The 23,833-nt window shown below is 40.3% G+C and overlaps 1 protein-coding gene across 2 annotated transcripts in view; it reads right to left on the bottom strand.

Moving 5' to 3' along the window:
* The window catches only part of LOC311255434 (A-type voltage-gated potassium channel KCND3-like), an 87,247-nt gene that overhangs the window by 16,938 nt on the left and 46,476 nt on the right, over positions 1-23,833 (bottom strand). For both annotated transcript variants that reach the window (XM_084349908.1, XM_084349909.1), the window contains exon 3: positions 2,666-2,828. In XM_084349908.1, coding sequence (XP_084206034.1) covers positions 2,666-2,828 — 163 coding nt within the window. The remainder of the gene's footprint in view (positions 1-2,665; positions 2,829-23,833) is intronic.

The raw sequence follows: 23,833 nt of genomic DNA, 5'->3' as shown, positions 1-23,833 counted from the left end.
TGAAACTTTCTTTTGGCTTCTTTAGCATTATAATGGGTGTAGACGACTCAATTCGCAGTTCAAAGTTAAAACGTTTTAAGACCAATATAAATCTAGACCAAAAAAAAACAAAAAAAAAACATGGATGGACATGAAATAAAAAATTTTTGTCCAAAGCAACATCCAATAGGGGCTATTTCAATGGTGCAGACTGATTATTGTGTTGGACAGAATCTACAGGAATGTTCTTCAGTAAACTTACTATGACTACATGTCAAATAAAACATGAAATATCAAAGAAGCACCCAGTCTGCATTGCCGTTTTTTAAAGTATCCTTCTGTCTGTCCGTCCTCCAGACACTTCAACTCTCTCCTGCTGTGAGTAGCAGTTGCTAGGCAACAGCTCATCAAAACAGTATTCAGAAGTCATTGAGTATATTTTTATGGGTTATGGGATGTACGTTTTATTACTGTTTACTACTGCAACCAATGTGAATTACAACATTTTCACTTGTTCACAATAATAGGTTGCACTACTTAAAAGTGTAACCTTGCAAATGGAAAAAGGATCTAGTAAAAATAGTTGCTGGGAATCTGTTTCCATTATTCACAAGCAGCTGTGTAGCCTATCATGTACTGTACTGTACTGTACTGTATATAGTCAAATCATTCATAAAAACTACCAGGCTTTTCTAAAGGCTTACCCTTGATGGTATGTAAATGTACTTTGTTGGTTTTCCGTTCCTGTGAAACAGTGCAGCAGTTCCAGAAAATATCAGAGAAGCTGACACTGTAACTTGTTTTGAAACCAGCAGAGTTCATTAATTAACAAAATCTCCATGCTCATTAATTTTCACATCCATTTCTCCCTCCTTCTACGTCAGTGCTTACTGCTTTTCACAGCCTGTTCTCACTCCTTCCACGTCCTGTTTGCGACCAGGAGTCAAGAGTGATTTGTTTTTAAGTTATGTTACGTAAGTAGGCGAACGTACGTAAATGACGTGACTTGCGTTACGTGGGTGACATACTTACGGCACGTGACGTGGTTATGTCACTTTCACAACTTCCGTTATGTAAGTTTCCAGACTGGTAGCTATTTTATGCTAAAGTATCTTCTTGCAGTCCACTTCAGACCAAGGATTTGCGACGCAACAGAACAATATTTAGAACATTGCGGGGAAAGCGCAGCAGAGTGAACTGGCCGGCTGGTAGTGTGGCCTTCGACTCAGCTTGTCACTTCACTGGAGGCTGGTACATAAAATCAATGGAATCAGTGCTTATTGCTTCAAGAACAACTTCCCTGCTTTTCGTCTGCTCTGCTCTCATTCACTCTCACTCAACCACCACTGCTCCTTCTTTTCCTCTCCTACACACTTGCTTTGTGATGCACATACCTTCTGTTTTCGCCATTTCACTGTCACTGGACTCATACATACAGTATTTTAACTGTCTCATCTAGTTGCGTTAGTGTGAACTGGCAGGTTTTCAGAATGTTGTTGCAAGTTGCAACTTGTCTCTTCATGAATCTTTGGTCTAAACAGGGCTTAAAACTAACCAATAAGTTATTGGGTCTAAACCGAACCGAACCACAACCGTTCAATCCCGTTATTAACAGTCCAAAAGTTACAATATGTGAATTGTTCATCAGCAAGCTTTATTTTAAAAGTAAAACAAAATGTTGAGTATTACGTATTATTGCTCACTCGACTGTGCAGCCCTTCACTTGATGCTAGAAGGGGTAGGTAGAGCGTCATAATTTGAAGCATAAGACCTCTGACCAAGCTGCCGTATTTGACGAGTCGGGAGTGAGAACGTGTTGCTTTTTTCTCAGAATTTAACCAGACAAGAGCTAAAATGGACCAGGTGAAGGTGTAAAGGACTTCACTCCACTGTGTTGGATCTGGAGAAAAAAGAAAAATCCACTTTACTTCTGCTGATTCAAAGCAAAGTATTAATTGGAAAACCAGCCACCCAGGATTCTATCACTATGACTTCAAAACCAGACTTCTCCCTCCTCAATTAGCTATCAGCAGCTGCTCTCTAACTTAATAGCACTCTTATCTAAACCCGGAGAAAGGTCGAGCCCATTGGGTGAGTGCGGTGAGTGGATAGCTAACATTTGGCACTCGGATTTTAAGTGTGTGTGAGATAGAGAGAGACAGGGAGTGTGTGTGTGTGTGCATGTGTGGAAGGACAATGAATAATGTGGGTCTGAAGGGCAGCGAATTTCCTGTGTGGTAGTAGTTGAAAAGTGCGGGATGATGTTGGGCGAAGGACAGCGATCTTCAATGCAGAATTCGTAATTGGGGTCAATCCCTTTCACCATCACCTTTTTGTTCAGTTTAGAAAATGTGTCCTTTTTAATATAAGAGGAAACAAATCTATCATCAAGATCTTTTAACCCACTGTCATTATTCTAATCATCTGAAAAATAAAAAGAGCCTTCAAAAGGTTTTTCAGGCATAACCATTAGTATCCACCCACCCAGTGTTTTTACTCAGCACTTGAACCTCCCATTCATTCTCATTATCTTAATAATCCTGTCGTATTTTGGCCTTTTGGAAATCAAGAGAGTGCTCTCCTAATGGTCAGGTAATTTGTATGCGCAAAAGCTCCAACACACTCACATTTATTTAACCCACACATAACCCTGGTGCTGATAGGATGCAAAAGAAACGCCGTTTACCTTCTGAGCGCGGCGTTTGTCTGCTCTCTGGTTCTGGTGGTAAATGCGACTGAAGTTGGAGACGATAACAGGGACGGGCAGAGCGATCACCAGCACACCGCTCAGGGAGCAGATGGAACCGAAGATCTTTCCGGCAATCGTCTTTGGCACCATGTCTCCGTACCTAGAAATGAGACAGATGAAAAGAAGTTAGACAAAGTGTTGAAAGCGATACGCGGTGTTGGTAGAGCCATAGCTTTGGGTACAAAACCTGAATTGAAATGTGGGAAAAAATGGCCTAATGGTTGTGTGCCTCTGCCAACCAGTCAAGTTGCAGTTTACATACATCCATGTCTGTCTTAACTCATATGTAGGGAAGACATTAAAGGACTTTAATACATAGGAAAGTGAACATATGGGTTAACTGTGAAAGCAGTTCAGACTGTCAGGTTAGGAGCATGGGTTGTTAATCTTAGCCTATGAAGCATCATTAGTGGCCAGGTAATGAAGCAGTGTACTTTGTAATTTGATGACTTGATTGATAAAATTAACTTGTGAACGAATTGCAAGCATCCATCTCCAATAGATAAGTGGCAAATAGCATTGTGATGATACAAGGACGGCTAGAAATCACTAAAGCTGAAGACGCTGTATTGGAAATGTCCAGTCTCGTCTGTTAAGGTAACATCATATTGATATCAACTGATGACATATAAGAGACTTCAAGAGTTGTCCCATTTCATAGGGGCAGATTTTAACCACTACCCTTCGTAACTCTGATCTGAGGGGCAAGAGAGCACTCAAGAAACTTCCAAAAAGTTGGAAATGGGATTGAAACCAAGTCTCTTCCATAAAGGTGATCGGGAATGAATGAATAAGAGAGTTATTTCACATTGTGTTAGCCTTCACTGCTTTTCTTTTCTTTGTTTCCCATTTTAACTCCTGTTGTTCTCGGCTTCCTTCAGGCTTCTGATAATTCGATTACACAGGTGAATGGCTGCTGTAACAGGTGGGCAGAGGCAGACAGATAGCACCACTGCTATCTATGCAGCTCAGACTGGGCATAACAAAGACATGCCAGTGGGATCCAGGGCCAGGAGGAAACCAAGGTGACTCGCTGGCCAAGGCTGTGGGCCATGACGGCATGTAGTAGAACAAATTGATTTAAAAACACAGACCTCTAGGACGAGCTTGAAATCGGCAGGGAGAGACACTGAAATCATCTCCTGCAGAGGCTGCTAACATAAAGTTAAGTGGTGTGTTTTGAAGCATTGGGAAACAATGTTTGCTAGTGCACGACATGCACCATTTTGAGAGAAAAACAGAGTAATTAGAAAACAAGGGAGAGGAGACAAGTGCATGTTCTGCATGAGGGACTGTTTTTGTAACCAAACTCCTCGAACAACCGATTTCCTGAAGAGCCACTTTAAAAACTGATTGAGCATGGGGGCTCAATTTTGATCCTCAAATTTTCACTAAGACACTAGTCAAAAAACCCCTTGTTCTCTTTCTCTCTGTCTGTTTGGCCTTTTTTCTGAGTTTCCTCTCCACTGCGTTCTCGACACAATAGGACTCTTGACAGGTAAGCCCCATGCACTGTTGACCACTGTGCCTCTTGAGGGCCGTTCTCTGCCCAAACGTGGGTGGGTGCTGGCTTTCCACATTTCTGACTGTTATTTTTTTGGCCCAGAGCTCCCACACTCCATGCCGAAAAGCACTATAATCGCTAGACTTACCTCCTGCTTACTACCCACAAACTGAAGAGCTGGGGGATTATCACAAACCCAGCCTTCTGCTGTGCCTGAACAAATATGAACGAGAGGGAAGGATGTGATTTTGCTTAAATCCTCTTTGAAAATTACTTTTTCCTAATTTTTTTTTACAAAGTAGAGATGAGAACAGATGATGCAAACTGCAATTAATGACACAAATGAGTTGAACAAACTGTGAAACAACGTGGTGTTTCGACGACTTTTGCAAATGATTCACACCAACTAATCTGTTCAAAGTCCATTGTTGAATACTTGTACGGCTCTTTTTAAAAAACCTTTCCAAAACCAAAAAGACAACAGCCAAAACTTTAAGGGATTAAACAGTGTGTTCGTCTATTTTATCATAAGCTGCAAACATTAGCATGTCTGGCTAACTGTTCACATCGGGAGTGAAGTGCTGCACAGAGAACAATCTACTGCCTAATGTGAGCAAAACCAAGGAGCTGATTGTTGATTTTAGAAAGGAGGAAACAACATCCCCCCACATCTGTATGAAATCAAGAACCTATAGGAATTAATTAAACAAAGAACTTGTCAGTGGTAAATCTTCTGTTATCAACTGTTGTGACTGTTAACGGCATGTATGGATACGGAAAGCTTGAACAACGTAGCAACAGTAATCACATCTCTCAATCATGTTTGCAGCGATAGTAGTAGTTTCACACCAAACTCAATCTCAGGCTCCTTTTTCTTTTTCCAAGTAAAACTTTTTCTCATGTTGTTTGAAAACTCGCAGCAGGCAGGCGGATGTGCACTGCAAGCATGGAAGGCAGCGAGTCAGAAATATGAAGGATTATTAACACGCGATGGAGATTTGACCACAGGGCTTGTTGTTATTGTTGCTGACTGCTGCTCCTGGCTGCCAGACAATGAGACAAATGATTTCACAGCTCGCTCTGCTCACCGTCTGTCAGCTGATGAGAGATGACATTCTCCTGACTGCGTCTCTGGCTGCTTTGTTGTAATAATGTTTGACACTTCGTACCCACTATGTTGTGTCAGACATAACTTCATCTGGAATACGGTGGAATATGCAAAACGTTGCTCTTTGCAGCGAGTTGGTTAACAACAGGGAGTTGTATTTCCAGGAGATCGATGCAAACACTCAAATGTTCATTAGCAATAGTTAGAATTGCTTTTATGAAAGCAGAAAAGAGATAAGCCACTCTTTCATTTTGGAGCCATCATGTCACTCTCAGTACTGATCACCTGCTGTGACTAAACCCTTTCTCTCGTTTAAATATTGTAATGGAAAGGTCCTCTAACACAGACTAGATTGTCTTTTTTAAAGCTCTTTGAAAGATTTTAAATTATTATCAGCTCTCAACTTTTATCCAGATAACTGCTGATGAGTTGATTGATTATTATAATGTTCTCCTACTGCCTGAGCACCCTGTGTTATAAGTCGACTGTTGACTCAGTGGGAATGCCACACATGTTTAATATCATCCGAAAAGAAACCGTGTTGTGCATTAAGTATGTGCCATTGATTGTTTGGTTAGTTAGTTGGTGGTGGTTTGGTTGTTGGTTAGTAGGTTGTTTGGTTGTTGGTTGGTTGGTTGGTGGAGGTTTGGTTGTTGGTTGGTTGGTAGTGGTGGTTTGGTTGTTGGTTAGTTAGTTGGTGGTGGTTTGGTTGTTGGTTAGTAGGTTGTTTGGTTGTTGGTTGGTTGGTAGTGGTGGTTTGGTTGTTGGTTAGTTGGTTGGTAATGGTTTGGTTTTTTGTTCGGCTGTGGTTTGATTGGTTAGTCGGTTGGTGGTGGTTTGGTTGTTGGTTAGTTGGTTGGTGGTGGTTTGGTTGTTGTCTGGTAGATGGTTGGTTGGTTGGTGGTTAGTTGGTTGTTTGATTGGTTGGTTGGTGGTGGTTTGGTTGTTGTTTGGTAGATGGTTAGTTGGTTGGTGGTTAGTTGGTTGTTTGGTTGGTTGGTGGGCTGGCTGGCAAGATTACACAAAAACTACTAAATGAATTTTCATGAAACTTGAAAGGATGATGGGTCTGGCCCAGAATAGACCCCATTAACTTTTGGTGTGGATCCAGATAAAGGGACGAATACCAACATTTCTTTGTCACTTTCTTTAACATCACGAAAAAATCAGGGGTATTTAGGTGGAGGTAAGCCCACTACTGAGTGTCCTTCTAGTTTTGTTCGTTAGGTGGATCATCATCCAAAATTCTGGGTTTAACAAAAACAGCAACAGCTAATTACTGATGGTGTCCATATGCTCTCTCTAGTGCCAAAAACGTGACTTACCTGTTCACATGAACTTCCTCAATGCTCCCATTACAAGTGTTGTAAATGTGGTTTGTGTAACTGTTTGCAGTTTGCAAACAGGTAACAACACCAATATGTTTTCTATCTTGTAGCATTGTTTTATGAGGCATTTTGGCTAACCCCATGGCTGCATTTTGCATAAACAGATATACAAATTTGTATCACTTTCACGCTACAGCTGCAGTATGAAATGTCAAGAATCTAATTTTCTTCTCATTCAAACAATTATGATTAATTTGGAAGTCAATGAGTCACTTACAACCAGAGTCAGAAATATAAACATCTGTATGTAAATAAACACACTGCAGATCAGGGAAGTGTTTGTCTCCCACATAAGAAAATATCACGAATACATGGTTCGCCATGATGAAACTAACCTTTTCAAATCAATATACTGATATATGCTACCCTGAGAAACAGGCAAGTATGTAGTAAATTAAGATTAAGTAAACAATAAATTGCTTCAGGAGAAGCCTGAAAGAGTAGTTAAACGATGCAACAAGGTATGAAACACAGCAGTAGGGCTATTTCTCTGGTAAATGGCATTCATTACTTTGCTTTTTTCCATCTGTCGCAGTTTAAAACAAAAAGCCTAAGCAGGTGGAAAAATCAATTGCGAGGGAATTTATTCAGTCATGTGTTTTATCCTTTCCAATATCTGGCTTGTTTTGCTCTTCATTAAAGGAAGCTCTGCTGTTGCTTCCACAACACGTGAAAGGAGCAGCATGCTCCTGATAGATCTGTGATGGGCATCAAATAAAACAGAATTGGATTGGACGTGCTGCATCAAAGAGGCACTATGAAACCAAAGCAATCAATCTGGCTGAATGATTTCTGCTTATGGGAGGCAGAATTGAAAGCAGCAGAGTCAAACCGAGTCAGACTTCGTTACAGCGGTGATGAAGAACATTAAAAACTGTTATCACAAGAGCAGCTAAAGGACGAAACTAGTTTTTTTTTAATCATACGGGACCTGTGTTATTCTGGCTTTGACAGGTGTTAAGAGCTTACACTGTAATTTGTCATTTTTCATTTATTTCTTCAAGATTGATCACCTGTATGAGAGCACCAGAAAAATGCTCAGAAACCCTATAAATGACCAGAGTTACTGGACATGTAAGTCATCAATCAAGACACACACACACACGCGCGCGCGCGCGCGCACGCACGCACGCACGCACGCACGCACGCACGCACGCACACACACACACACACACACACACACACACACACACACACACACACACACACACACACACACACACACACACACACACACACACACACACACACACACACACACACACACACACACACACACACAAATATCTACAAAATGTCTCAAGCGCTGGTTGGATTTAGTCTTATACCAGCTCTTGAGACAGTCTTGGATACATAGGGCATTTTCGAAATGCCAAGAAATGAATCCAAATGTCTTCATTAAGTTACGATATCTACATATTGTGCAGCAGAGCTGCCCAAAGTGGGGCCCACTGCCCAAAGCTGGCCCGATTTGGCCTGCCAGATGCTTCTAGCAAAAAATTAAATATTAATTTAAAAACTCATAATATAAATCTTTGTTCATGCTGTTTTTATGTTTTGTGGTGTAAAAATGCTCTTTCAACATGTAGGATCACTAATTATTACTTAAAATTATGAAATGATAAGTTCACCCAAAAATTCAGTGAGTCAGGTGAAGTTTCATAGTCCACAAAACATTTCTGGAGCTTCACAACAATTAGTGTTGCTGCATTGAAACAACAACATCTACAAAAGTAGATAGGGACTTTTGAAGTGTAAAAAAAACAAGTGAGGGAAGTTAAAATGGATCCATACAGATAATCTGCATAAGCCAAGTTGACAGAAGCCCCGAGATCCAAAATCGATTTGAAGAGATGAAGGTGCTTCTAAGCTGCAATCTTCACTGTAGCTGCTAGCGTAAAGGGGTGCACGAACTTGACTGCACGTCATCGTCTTTTCAAATCAATTTGGGATCTTGTGGCCTCCAGAGATTTTGATTACGCTGGATGAGCTGTGTGGAGCTATTTAATGTTTTCCTTTTCTGTTGTGTTTTACAATGTAAAGTCCCTTGCTACTTCAATTGTTTAGGAAAATGCTACAATTAATTTTTACTGTGAGGCTCCTGAAATGTTTGGTGGACTTCACCTGACTTTCCTTTGGCATGGGGGTGAGCAGATATTGAACAAATTTTCATTTTTGAGTGAACTTTTCCTTTAATCATCTCTCATAATCTAGGCACGACGGGCAGAAGTGTTCATGAGTGATATATCTTCCCCAATAAAGACCCCTGGCTGCAGTTATAACATGGCCATGAGGACAGATTTCATTAAACCCCCTTCACAAGTCATACTTGTGCATAAATGTACTGCAGTACAACGTAATAGACAGCTAAACCACATTAATGTTGTCCATACGGCGAACACAGCCTCTTTGCTGCACAGATTGTTGACTTTGTGTAACATGTTTTAATTTGCTTTTCCAGCTGGTACTTGGAAATGTACAACAACCATCAGAAACTGGCGTTGCTGTTGCTGTAAATGATAAGTGGGGTCACTGAGCGATTCCCTTGAGCTTGTTCAACATTAACTAATAGCTCTAAAGCTTTAAACATTAATGAATCGAAAACACCTAAAAAATGAGTGACTTTTTGGCTTTGTGTAATAACATTAACAAATAACGCATAAAGTGGCACAGCAGGTGTTGTGATTAAAGATGTTGGGTCACTGCGGGCTGCTAATGCTACCTTCAAGCTGATGCAGATGAACGCTAATGCTACAGCCGTAGTGAGAACTGATTTAATGGACTAATAGAAAATGTTTTTAGTAGCATTTAGAGATCATTACACATGAATAAATTACACACTGATGCTGAAACCTGAAAGACCTCTATGGAAAGAGCAGATGAAAACAGAGAAAGCTGAAGGAGAATAAGCCTCCAGCTTTTTTACTTGACCTGTCTTAGACCCCCCCAAAAAAATTTAATTCTGACTCTGCCACTGGCTGCAGTACAAATTATGACCTCGAGGGAAATTGTGAAGAACTTTTGAGTTCATTACGCCATCACACTTTCTTAATAGTTGGACGCCTCTGGTGTCCATCTGGTGCAATTGATTGGAAGCTGACAGACAAAATGATGGATATATTGCTTTAAGTCACCAGTGACTTTACCAATTCATAATTATTTTCAGGGGGCTTTTGCTGAATGAGGACAAAGGGAGTTGGACTAAGATATATTTGCTATAATGAGGTTAAATTGAATCAAAAAAGCTTGTTTAATTGGTTATTCATCAAAGTTACAAACATCATTTCAGGGGAAAGATGATGAATTTATGTGAAGGATTTGTGCACGTGAAGTTTAACTGTTGAAAATATCCATTCCATCTTCAAAGGATTAACAATAACACATTTATATAAATCTCCTGAATGTGTGGTAAGCTGCCGAATCCTGATTGCTTTTTGTGACAGACACACATTTGCTGTGTGACACTGCAGGTTAATAGCAGATCTCTGTGCTCCATGTTTACGTAATAATAATAGTATTGAATCCAAAAGGATTTATTATTATGCTGCTAGAATCAGTGTGGGATAATCTCATTGGAGATACAAGTGCAGAGTTTGGAGAATGTCAACCCACTTTGCAGGCACTCAAACAATCACCCAAACAAAGAGCTAATGAGCGGACATTTGGGACCGCTTTGAATAGAAACTTCTCAAAATACAACTGGCATTACCGAGATAGACAATTTTGGTGTGTTATCAGAGGACCAGACAGGCTGTAAACAAGCCAACAGTTTGTGCCCGATTATCTAAAACACTTAATTCTAGGGGAAAACTGAAAGTCACACGAACCGAAACATTGGTATTATTCCCTCACTGGCAGTGAATCCTGTGCACCCACAAAACTTTAATCATAGTAGACCAACGTTGAACCAGAAAGTTTGCCTGTTAACTGTCACGTATGTTTCCATCGAATGGTTTGGGTAATAATTTTACCCCATACCTTTGTTTGTTTAAAGATGAGTCTCATTCCTAACTCGTCAAATAATGACACTCGGGGACTGTAGGACGGGTTGGCTGCCATCCCAGAGCGTCATTATCTGACGAGTTCGGCATTAGACTCAAAAATCCTGTATTTTTACAAACAGCACCTTTAAAAGATTTTTTTGACCACTCAGGGGCAGTGAAACACGTTCAGTAGAAGGAGCAACACTACAGTCCCTTTCATACATGCGATGCTGCCTTGAATTTTTTCAGGAAAACCAAAAAGCATGTTTTTCAGTTCCAAAGCTATATCAAATCAAATGAACTTGTAGATGTGACAGAACTACATTAATACCATACAGAACCAAAATGTGGTTGCAAGAAAGTGAAAATGATAGATTCTTCTGATGAAAAAATGACTTCCTGTTATTAATTTGATTGCTGTAACCATTCAGCAACAACTATTTAAATGATATATAAGTATTATGAGTAGGGTATAGGAGTTTGCAAGATCCCATGAATCTATTAGAAGTTTCAGAATGATTTTTTCCAAGAAAAATCTATGACATGAACCCGGTGGCTGTAGGTGAGTGGGCATCGAATGACCCCTACGGAGATATCACAGAGGGAGGCAGAGATCAGCAGCCAGTGACAAAAGGTCACTCAGTACTTCGAGAGCAGAAATCTCGGGGCACATGTCGCATTTTATGAAGTTTCTGGGGAGCACAAAAAGGACAAGACCGTGGGTGCTGTGTAAAATCTGCCTCACAACCACAAACCACAATTTCACCTGAAGCTGAACTGCAGCTGAACTGCAGCCACGAAGAATAACTGGTACAGCAAGCCCAATCAGTTATTAATTGAGGGAGCGCTGTCCAGCTGAGTGTGTGCAGATTTACAGTATGTGTGTGATGTTTGCCACACTGCCAGCACTGCAGACAGATTTATGTTTTGTTTTTTTAATGTTTATGTTCTTAGGAGGGTCAAACAGATACCGGTGTTGATGCAGCTTGTTATATTGTAGACTGTTGTGGTCTTGGTTATTGAAACGGCTTTCCAAATACAAAGGGACATTTAAATAATGAAAAAGTTGCCGTGTGTGGCATTATGGAAAATTTGAGGATGCCAAACATTGAGATGCATCAAGAATCGAATCACTAACAGATGAATCGAATCTCGAGGCCGGTAAAGATTTACAGCTCTAGTATTTGTGACAGGGCAACTCCAGACAATGTCTGCACCAGCTTCTCCAGACATTGTCTGCAGTTCATATGTAACGGAAAAGCTTCATTCATTCATTCATTTGTAGCCTTGTGCCTGACCACCTGCCAAATTATATACCGATTTGATTTTTATCTCCGTTTTGGTCTGCACCAACTCCTGGGGGAAATGTGTGGCTTTTTAGCAGCTAAGTGCTCAATTATGTTCACCAGCTAGTTGCTAACTTTGTCTATGTTTTTTTTGGCGCTGGGCAGGTCCAGCTTTTTCACAGAAAACAGCTGCCCGCTGCATCTAGAAATGAATCAAGTGAGTCCAAACAGGATAATTGTAGGCTGTAAAAACAACAAGTTGAGATATTAAAATGCTCTGGGTGCGTTTATCACAACGAACAGCCCCTTTTACACGGTCATTTCACCCACTGGTAAACTTAAAATACTGCTATCAAGGTCGTATACTAACTGCACAATTAAAGTTTGTGTTATACATGTTGTTTTCAGCGTTTAACATAAATGACTCAATCTTATCGGAGGACACATGCTCTGATTTCTTAATCTGAGTAAAATTAAACTTAATCTCATCCACTTCCCTTTGCAGGTAAAGCAACGTAACACCTCCCTGCTGCACCATTGTGACCTCGTTTGTTGCTCTCTTTCACACCTCAGGACACATTTATGACCCTCTCTGGTCCCGTCATCAGCACGGAGCCAACACAGAAACCAATCTGCTCTACTACACCTCAAGAAAGAGAACATGAGGAATGTCTGGCCTGGCCATCTTTCCAGTGGGACTGCAAGGGTACACAACCTCCTGTATTGATATTTACACACAAAGAAAAAAAAAAAGGTGAGATACAGAAGAAGGAGAGGGGGTGATAACAACGGAAACACGAGGGAAGAAGGAGCGAGGAGGTGGGATGGGATTAAACAGAAGGAAAAGAAACAACCTGGTGTCTGTTATTACACACAAAAGCATGTGAGGGATGTGGGATATTAGTTCGTGTGACCTGCTGCCACTGGGGAGAAAGCACCATCCATCATGACCTATGTGAGCTCCTGTTTTTATTAGAGGCTGGCCTATCTCAACGGGGAGAGTTAACATCAAGGGCAGACTAACCTGCCACAGAGGGCGTGTTAGTCCGAAACAACAGCCAGTTTATTTAAAAGTGTGCATAAAGCAGGTTCAACTGCAGTTCATTGTTGGCTAAAGGATGATGTATGAAACACCAACAGCTACACAGTAGCAGAAAATAAAAACAGGGAATAAAAGGCAATTTTTCACAACCTTTATTTACGCAGGGCAAACTGCATTCATGCCTCTCTGCTCCCTGCTTCATATTTCTACTGCTACAATGTACTCATGCTTCCCTGTACAGCATTAGGTCTAAAACAAACAAACACATTTCCTTCTTTGACACAACCTAGTTTATAGTAACAGGTATGTGATCTTAAAGGGACAGTTCACCCTAAAAACCAAAAATACATGTTTTTCCTCTTACCTCTAGTGTTATTTGTGAGAAGTTTAGGAGAGGAAACTACTTTCTGCCCTGCGCCGTCACAAGCACGAGCCTCTTGTAAATTGGTATTTACAAGATACAAGCATTTACAAGAAATATATGTATTTTTGGTTTGGGGGTGAACTGTCCCTTTAAAAGGTGCAACGTGTTAGAATTGGCCACTTTTTGAATTCAAACTTAAAACAAATTCGGGGCAGCATATCACATCAAGAGTGACCGCTGATCGCTGCCAACTGTAGCTGCCGTTAGCCCAGTTAGCCGTGCAGCTAGCAGTCTAGACTGGGAGCTTGAAGCAGTGAGAAAGTGTTGGCGTTCATACGGCTAGCAAAGGAGCTTTGGACCAGGACGGGGCTAGGGACAGCTGGTTAGCATGCTAAACATGTTTTGCAACACAATGCACAGACGTAATGACAGAGGTGTTACTCCTTCAGATTCTGTTGATATTTTAGTTAAGTTTGAACGTTTTCAAGCAAATTCTTACATATTGCAAATTTCCCCATTTGCGGGACGAATAAAGGAATTCTGATTCTGAAATTGATCTGTACTTAATTTAATGTTGACTATACCAGTTGGCTGCCTGTGATACGAGGAAGACTGTCGGCAAAGTAGTTTGACAAAGTCTATCGGATGTTGTACATTTTTGACTTTGATTTAAATGGCAAGAGTATTTTTAGCTTGACAACGATTCAGCAGTTGTCAAAGTCCAACAGCTGCCTCAGACTCTTTTCATGCAAGTCTTCATTGTATCAACAGTGTAACATCACCGAATATATTCTCTCATCCATCTGCCCGACTGTCACATCCCCTTGACTGCCTCATATCGCAGTTGTGGACTGTTTTCCATTAGCAAGACATTTTGGCCATCAAACTTGATATTAAGCATATTAAACTATTCTTTCTTTATTTCTGTACAGCTCTGTGGTGACACAGCAGTGAGAGCTGTGGTATTATTTTCTCACTTTTTCTGACCCCCTAATATGATCCTGACACTGACTATGCTCTTATTCACAAACGGATACAAACATGTAGCCTCACATAATGATTTCAAGGCTGATGATTATGCTAATTATCAAATCTCATTTATGCAATGTAAAAATACTCCAGTCAAAGTCCTGCATCCAAAGAAAGAAAAAGTAAATAAGTTCAGACAGATCTACTATATTATGTAAGTGTCTAGTCTATCTATTATTCTTGTTTTGCAGAATTTTGCCCCTGTGACTTAAATCTAGTGATTGGTAGGGGCATTAAATACATATGGGGGGTGCTGAGACAATTAATGGTAGGAGAAGAAGAAAGCAAAGATGTTCACCTACACAAATTCATTATTTTTTTCTTTTTTTGTGAAATATTGGATGACTTGAGGGGAAATGTCTCTTCGGTGGGACTGCTAACTACTCAGACATCTTAAACTGCCCCAAGACACTGTGTTTTATGAGCTTTTCATATGTTTTTTTGTTTTTCTCTCTCAATCTGCAAAGTAACTTTTTTAATTATATCTGGCAAATAAATACAAAATGCTTATTACCAGAGAAAGAGAAGAGATTTACGATAAAAAATACAAAAACCTTCTTGCATAATGCCCCACATCTGTTAATCAAATGATCACAAAATGAATCCTACAAGGTAAAATCAGTATAAAGCTGCATGCTGTTCCTCCTCCCCTCAACCCTCATTCATTGCTACTCCTGTATTGTCTTCTGTCCCTTGCTTTCATTTGTCAAGGCTGCACAGGTTCCTTCATGGAGTTTCTCTCAATGCTGTCAGACATGTTTCATTGACAATTCTGGCTACACAATCATCCAAAGTAATGAAGCATAGTGTCCTGAGGATGTGACAGGAAATTCACATTTGTCTTTTGTGTTTCACTCTTCTGCAGATACGTAGCAGTGTTTGCAACTCAGAGAAGTGCTGGGGCAGCAGAACATTCAGGAACAATTGTGTATGAGTGCTGAGCAAGGCAACAGGATTGGTATTGACTTATTTTTTTATTGTGATAAAAAGACTACAATGGAACATTAAGCCTGCTAAACCTTGAATTTCAAAGGATGCAGACAATGAGAGATCATTGTCAGAGTCACACGCAGCTATAAAATACAGCATCATTCAATAAGCTCTGGTATTAAACACATACTCTATACTGAGGCTCTATAGTGTCGAACCATATGACTGCAGTGAATGGCAGGAGGACTTATTCGGGCTGAATAATTAACATTTCTACGTGTTTAGAGTGTTCCAACATGATGAAATCCTGAGTAAAAATGGGCCAAATGTTTGCAAAGAGTCTGGAAGTGTTTTAATCAAGAAGTCAAGTATTTGAGTGAGAAAAGTTCAAATCCTTCTTCACCTTGCTTGATGACTCAGACCCATTATTGCCGGTCTTCTTTGTACTATGTCGTTCCATTCAAAGGCGCATTGCAGCACCTCAGGCACCTTAAGAATTATCCAGCTTATTTGGCTCAAGCCAAAAGCATCTGTGAAATACCGAGTGGTGTAACAGCTATTATTTGGCTTCAGTGTAAAAGTCTTAGAGTCGCTGTGAGACAAACTTTCCCGTTGTATGGTCTAAACTTTATTTTCTTTGGTAAAAAATCTGGCTTTCAGTTATCATTCTCATATTCATACACAGGTTGCATTCCAACTTTAGAGCCCATGTCGAACAGGACTAGTATTACCAGGGTACCTCATGAGATTTAGAAATTCATGCACATTCACACTGGACAAATAAAGTCTGTATTCTGATGTGACATCGAGGCATCAAGGTGACATTAACCTTTTCAGAAGTAGAGCGTCTGTTCTTCAGCAGCCACATAAGCTTGCAGTTGTTTTGCACACTTGCTGCACTTGTTAGAAGCAGAAGTACACGCTCACAGCTCATTTAGATCAATTGACAGACGCTTTGTGGCGATACTTAAAGGTGCCATACAATATGTAAAGAATAGGACAACTGCTTCGAAGTGAGCTGCTTTAGCTCAGTTAACCCTGCAGCTATTGGTTGTTAGCTCACTCTGCCCGGACTGGGAGCCTGGAGCACTTGGAGGGTATTGGTGTCGTTTACCATCTGAGGTACAAACTGGCCAGGCTAGCTGATTAGCACTGTTGACTGCTGTACCATGTGGACTGAATGTCCAGTCAGTAAATATTCCCACTGCTATATTATTGTAGAAACTACCTTCTAACTGATGTTCGCTGTGAACTGTCCAACACTGGATTTTTTGGCATCTGGTGAGTGTAATGTTGGACAAGAGGTGCCATAATTGCAGCCAATGATTTAATGCACAACTAATTAGTCTCTCAGCTCTGCTTGAGCTCTGAATCTCTTCTTCCTGGCCTTAATCTCTGTCATCGGCAATGTATCCACTGGAAATAACTGTAGCGCATGATCAATGGTACTTGAATTTCCTCCACAATGATGTGATGGAATGCCAGCCAATTAGCCATGGATCTGGGGGAACTTCTTCCTCTTCTTGTTGTATCGGGGGCAAGGAAATGAAAATGGGGCAATTAATAAGCAAGAAGCACAGTCCTGTCGTTCCCTCCCTAATGGGCCAATCGGATTATTCTGTGATTGAGCTCCATCACTGGACCAATCGCAAACTGTGCAGGAGCTAGACTGAACTGACATATTATCAAAGGACTGGTGGATAAAACATGTCAACCCACTGTCCTACAAATTGCTTTGATATGCAAGTATTTCGCATTTTGTGGGAAAAGCCAGCCAGCTTTTTGCAGAACAAATTCACAAAACAACATTCAGTGTTGATGCAGAAAACAGTGTGCCATTGGCTCAATCAACTTTGCCTCTGTTTATGTTTTTGCACAGAGCATTTGTCATATTACAGGCCATCCCAAACCAGCTAGTGTAAAGTGAAAGTGGATAATATAACCATCCAAAAGCATGGCTCCAGCGATGCTTATTCGTTATTTTCCACTGCCTCCAATCAGAAGCACAGGCGCTGGATAATTGTAGAAAAATGTGAGTTCAATCTCACATTTAGGTCATGCAAACATTTTCTGCCACAAAACCTACTATAAGAAAAGGGACCATCACTTTAAAAAACTTAATTGACGTGTGTTACGTCCATAGTTTATTTATGCATCAGTCAATTAAAGAACATGACCGAGAGTCTTCAGACATGCTGGCGGCCGTGTGAGGCTGTCTACAGGAAGAGCTGCACCTCGAATCAAATGCTAACACGTGCCAAAATGCTCACCATGACAAAGCTAACATGCTGATGTCCAGCAGTTATAATGTACATAGTTTATGTATAATGTTTAGTGTACAGTATTAGCATGGCAACATTTTATGCTGATTAGCATTAACCACTGAGTTCAGATGAGACTGATCCAAATGTTGTAAAATACTGGACAAATTATAAGGTGCAGATTTCGCTTCACCTTCACAAGTTGTTGATGTTCATCCTGAAGGGGACATGAATTTCTGTAGCAAAATTCCTGGCAAACCGTCCAATAGATGACATTTAACTAAAAACAAAAAATGTCAACTCATCCTGTGATTATCATCAAATCTGTGCCAAAGTTTAAGGCAATCCATCAAATAGTTGTACAGCAAATGGTCGCTCAATTATCCCAAATGTAATGGACCCCCCTCGCTATCTGAGTGCCGACAGAGATTACGGACTAGAGGCTTTGGAGCCCATCTGTGACCACGACAGGTGACCATGCTGCGGGATTTCCTCCAAGCCAAGTAAGTTTGCAAGATCGACTATGAGCAGTTCAGCTGAGCTGAATTTAATTTCTTGTAAATAGTTTGAATTTACTCATTCACTTCAGTCTTTTCGAAACCAATCTGACAAGCATCCACTGCGCTCTAAGACAGGCTACAAGGATACAATTCAACAGAAATCATATTATTTACTGACTTTGGGTCTCAAGGTAAAACTTTGTTATGACATTTCTCAATTTTAATTTTCAATTTTCAAGCTTTTCCACCAAAGTACTATTCTTGGACCTCTGCCAGACAGCCAGTGTAGCTGCGTTAATACAAAATAGACACAACACAGACGACTAGAGATGTATTGGCAGAAAAAGCTGAAAAATGAGATGCTACAAGTCGGAGAGCAGGGACCTGTTATCCACTACAGATGGTCAACCAGACGCAGCTGATCGTCAGCGAGTGAGAAGTGTGTTGAGTGGTTTACTGGCTTATCGCCACCCTTCTGGACAAGACTCTCCAAACAGCTGCTCAAGTGCATTTCATCTTCAAAAAACAGGATTGAGAGGACGTTGCGGGACCGTTTCAACCAACCAAAACAGAGGATTGAAATATTAAGGCAATAAAGGATAGAAAGCGGATTTACAGATGATAAGACATCTGTTTTGGTGAGAAGTGTGTGACGAAGGCTTGCTGCAGATGTGTAAATTAGTGTTACTGTTATTGATCACTGTTATCAGTGAGATATAATATGACGATCTCTGTTTACTCACACCTCATCTGACCTCCAGTTGGCTCCAATTCCTAGCCGAGAACTACAGCTGTTTGCTGTTGCATTTACATCTCTACTGTCCAATCACACACTTCCACTAACCACCTTCCCACGTGTCTATCTTTACTCTCGGTGTATCCCTCCTCACTTCTAACCTCCAATCAGCTGTCTCTCCATCTGGTTCCTTTAGAGAGCGTGAGATGGGAACAGAAATGAAAATGCTTTCTTTGGGATCTTTTTAAAAAGCCTCCTAAGTAGGTTACAGGAGAAAGTAGGCTGTCAGAAAGGCTCTGGAGACCCAAGGAGGTACTGTTGTATCACTCGAGAGGAGTGGCATCCCACTTCAGGAGTCCACATGAAGAGACGGATACAAATGTGGTATTTGTGATGCAGCAGGTAGAGTGTTATTGGCCCCAAATGTATCCTGGAGCAGTGAGGCTCATTCACAGTGGGGTGAAACATCCAGACTGTGTGTGGATAGATGAATGTGCTGTGTGTATCGTGTCATTCAAGTTGGAATATCTCACATATATGAATTTCCACAGATTAAAATATAATTACTAAATAGCCTTGAATAAAAACTACTTCTGGCATAAACATTGTCAGCCTTCACAGCTCAAAGTTACTTCAAACTAGTGGGTTCTTTGTAATCTTCTTAAAAACAAAGAAACAACTCTCAGACACGTTTAAATCTGCAGTATTTCATTTCCACTGTGGCTAATTTCACCAATTTTATTTCCTTTTTACGTAAGTAGAGGTAATCCTAATTAAATCGTAATTGGGCATGAAATGTGCAATAGATTTATTTCTGTGTGGGGCAGCAGATGCAAGCTTTTATGTGGCAGGATTGCATGAGAAACGTAATTTTACTCACCATCAGTAAGCCGTAGCTTTGATCACAGACTTCCCATTATTTGATAGGCATCCCTCCATGATGTAAAGACTGGGACTGCAGTGAAACCTTACATGTAAGGAACAGGCTTGTTCTCTATCACTGAAATCTTATGTGCCTTGTGATATTACAGTGACATTAACCTGCTTTTGTCATTCTTATCTCTTTGAAAAGTGAAAATACATATGTGCATACTTTCTCTCTCCAGTCTGTGATCAGGTATATTTTATATCATTTTATTTCACATCATATTTTGTGTACAAAGTGTTTGGGTTTGGCTGCTTCTACAGAAAATAACAATGTTTTTGGGCTGGCAAGCATGCCAGACAGAAATAAAATTATGGCTTCATTTAAGGGACTTTTTCTTGGCATTTTGTCTTTATTTGATAGTTGCAGTAGAGATACAGACAGGAAATGCAGAAAGTGAGACTTTCCTCCCAAGAAAGGACAACAGCATCAGTTGTTTAAGCAAGTCCAACAAAACAACACGCTGCTATTCAGTTGGCAAAGACCTTTAACGGCTGTAGAAATTATGACAAGCGCAAAGGAGGAAGTCAGGTGACATTTTGAGTGTAAAGTTCATGTAGCGAGAATATCTTGGCGGATGGAAGAGTCAACAAAACATCATAATTGACTACAAGAAACCTTTGCAACCTTGTTTCTTCAAAACCACGACCACAAATGTTCACCTGAATCTTAACCTGACAGGTATTATTGACACTATGATGACGAGACAACAACAAGACAAATGACTTGTACTGTTGATGGGACTTTAGATCAGAAAACGGTTTGGTTAGGTTTAGGCACTTGTTTTAGACAACTTACTTACGCAACATAACATAACATAACATAACCACCCTGGCCACTCTAATCTCGGACCTTTGCTGCTCTTGATGCTACTATTAGAGGGAGCTCTCAGAAATGACGCTAAAGGGGAAAGGGCTGAATAAATTACGAATTTTATCATCTGATTTGGAGACTTGTTGGCAGGATTCCCGGCCAGAATGAAATGAGGTGAAAGTACTAAAAACTATGACTCACCCAAATAAATATACATTTGGGCAATTCATTTTTAGTTATATCTATCTTGCCAGAAGTGGCACAGCGGGATAGGTTAACAGTCTGATCATTCTGTTTCATTACTGCTCTGCCTCTCTACTTTCTCTGTTATTAATGTGGGGCACGGCATGACGGATCATTTTTTGTTGAGAGACAACTGTTAAGAGTGTACAGTGACCAAACATTACTTACGCCTTAGTCAATGTGTCACTAAGACGGAGGAGCTTATAAAGCTGTTAATTCAGATAAGACACAAGTGCCAACAGCCGAGAACTTATCAACAGGATTGTTAAGGACTCCTCTATTTCACTTTCCTGAGCACCCAAACAAAATTCAGCAGAACAGAGAAGAGTTTCTTTAATAAGATAATAAGTCTGGAGACAAAGATAGAATCTAATTAAATGATAACAGCACAAGTTGCTTAGTTGTTTTTTTTCATGAGGGACAAAACTAATGAGAGAAAAGAACAACGCGTACAAATGGGAGCATCGTGCTGAATAGCACAAACAATGGTGGCTTTAAAAAAATTGAATTAGTCCTGTTTTTTATACACTGCTCCACTGGATAAAACTAAAGGGCAATTTGATCAAAACATGAAAAACAGCTGGCCTTTGGGTCTGTAATGCAGTGAGGAAAGAGACTAACAGGAATTATCGTTTTATTGGGCATGAATGCAAAATACCAAGCTTCTTTCACAGAGGTTAAAAAATGCATAAAAATATTGCTGAAAATTTCATCATTGAGTGTATTTTGAGCACTCCGTCCAAGATATGCAGCATTCCAGCACGCTTTCATTTAATATTAGAAAAAATGATTCACTTCAAACATCGCAAAGAAGAACTGTCAATTTCCCACAGCCTGAGTCATAAATACTATCACGAATGTAATATCAAAAGCAGAAGTGGGGCACAGATATTCAGATATAGATTTCTTCTAGTGCTTAATGAGAGGGAGATATTTGGGTAAAGCATGTCTGTAATTAGCCGGAATATGAACACAATCTTGTCGGATGAGTATGGAACAAATTCATTTTTTTTCCCACGGCGGCTTAATAAAGACGTATACCCCACCCACAGGCATTCATAAAGCTCATTCAAAACAGCAATGACTTTCTCTCCTCTGATGTTCCTAATTAAGGCATCTTTGTTTTCCCTTGTTGGTTCAGTAAACCGTGCCCCCCGGCTGATTGAATTCATACCAAGAAGAAAAAAAGGAAAACACAGGGCCTTCCCTCCTTGCATAATTGTTTTGAACATGAAGAGAAAAACTGGACCAGATTCAGTACCGCACTGAATATGATACCAATACATTAATAATAGATTTTCTTTTCTTTTCTTGTGAGGGGCTGTATTCTATAAGACACATACTATAGCGTAACAAAGCCATTATTTACAGAGCTTCAATCTGGAGAACCAAAGAAATGAATCCATTCTTGTGTGCTAAAGTCTGGCAGTGGGGACAATGCTGCAGTCAGGCAGAAAACTATAGGTACCAGCGAAGGTTTGCACCGATGGAGATTGGAAAAAATACTCATTTGCCAAATTATTACCTCGCAAAAACGAACGGTAAATGGTCTTGCGTTTATAAAGCACTTTTCTGGTCTAACAACCACACAAAGCACTTTACAACACTTGGACATGGACGACCCACTCTCCCTCCTTGGCAACAGCCTACCTTAATGCAGTCTAGTACAACAACTACACTACCTTGTTGAAAATTATGATGTGCAGTTTTTGTTTTGGAAAGATGTTGATTCAACGTTTTGGTCAGTTTGGTGAAGTTGTTTATTAAATACAGTAGACATTTTATGTTACCAAATTTTAAATGTCCAAAATCATGACACTGAGGGAGTATCAGGAAGAATTTGTTTTTTAAAAGGTATGTTTACTATGCAGGATTTTCCTAAAAAAAAAAACACTGATGCAAAAGTAATCCTCAATCATCACCCATGGCCCACTAGAAGTGTGTGTCGGTGTCTGTATCACTACTGACCATGTATTTTCTTAGTATTTTGCTGTTTTCAGGACATTTCAGGCTGTCAACCTTTAAACAATGGTGCGTAGCCCCCAGCCAATATCAGCACAAGGTCCGTAAAAACGTAGCGACTAGGTTGCATCACTGCCTTAGTCTCTCTCTTCTGCTCTCAGGCTGTCATGAGTGAATAAAGAGCTGCAGGTCTGTGTGTCTGTTTGACCGAGGGCGGGGCTGAGCTGCACACACAGACAGGCAAGGTTGAGGCAAACAGCAGACAGGACTATTAACTGTGCACTTTGGCTGAATTCACACAAAATCTGGAGGGGTGTGCAGAAGTGTGAAAATGTATTTTTGCCTATGATTGGCAAATCATATACAGTAATATTGTGATATTGCTTTCAACCATATTGCCAAACCTTTCTCTATAGTTCTATAACTAAACTAGATATTTGTATTGGTGGTTTAATGTCCACGTCACCGCTCTGGATAATTCTTACCATTGGGAAAACTCATCGTTATTGAGCTTGAAATCCAAACTCATAACTTGCAAATATTGATGTGGACAATCAGTCTGAAAGGCTGGCTCTCAGAAAAAACAAATAGGATTTTCCAGCAGCAGAAGCGTAATCTCAGACGACTTTAACTGTAATGAAACCGTTTGATATATCAGATTAGACTGCCTGAAATTCAATATCTAACTTATCACTAAGGACGCAGAGGCAATGATTTTCATGAATGCAGTTTGAGCAGTATAATAATTCACTGATGGATTATATCTTTGTCAGTTACATTTGGCCATTTTTGAAAAGTTAAATGACGTGTAGCTCTATCAAGGCCAAGGTGCACTTATGAAACAACAGGTTTGTCAGGGAAAGGCGGATGGAGGGCGTATCTGGATTACGTGGTGCACGTTGTACTTGAATAGCACAGATGAAAGAACCTCAGCTGAACCTGCACTGTGAGATGAGGTCAGTTGCCGGTGATAGCAGCAGACAATTCAAAATTGGTAACGAAGGCATTAGCCTTGTGAATGTGTCTGCTGC

The sequence above is a fragment of the Pagrus pagrus genome, assembly GCF_965226575.1.
Source record: "Pagrus pagrus genome assembly, chromosome: 3".
NCBI lineage: Eukaryota > Metazoa > Chordata > Actinopteri > Spariformes > Sparidae > Pagrus > Pagrus pagrus.
Note: the sequence above shows the minus strand (reverse complement) of the source record. Positions and strands in the feature narration are given on the sequence as shown.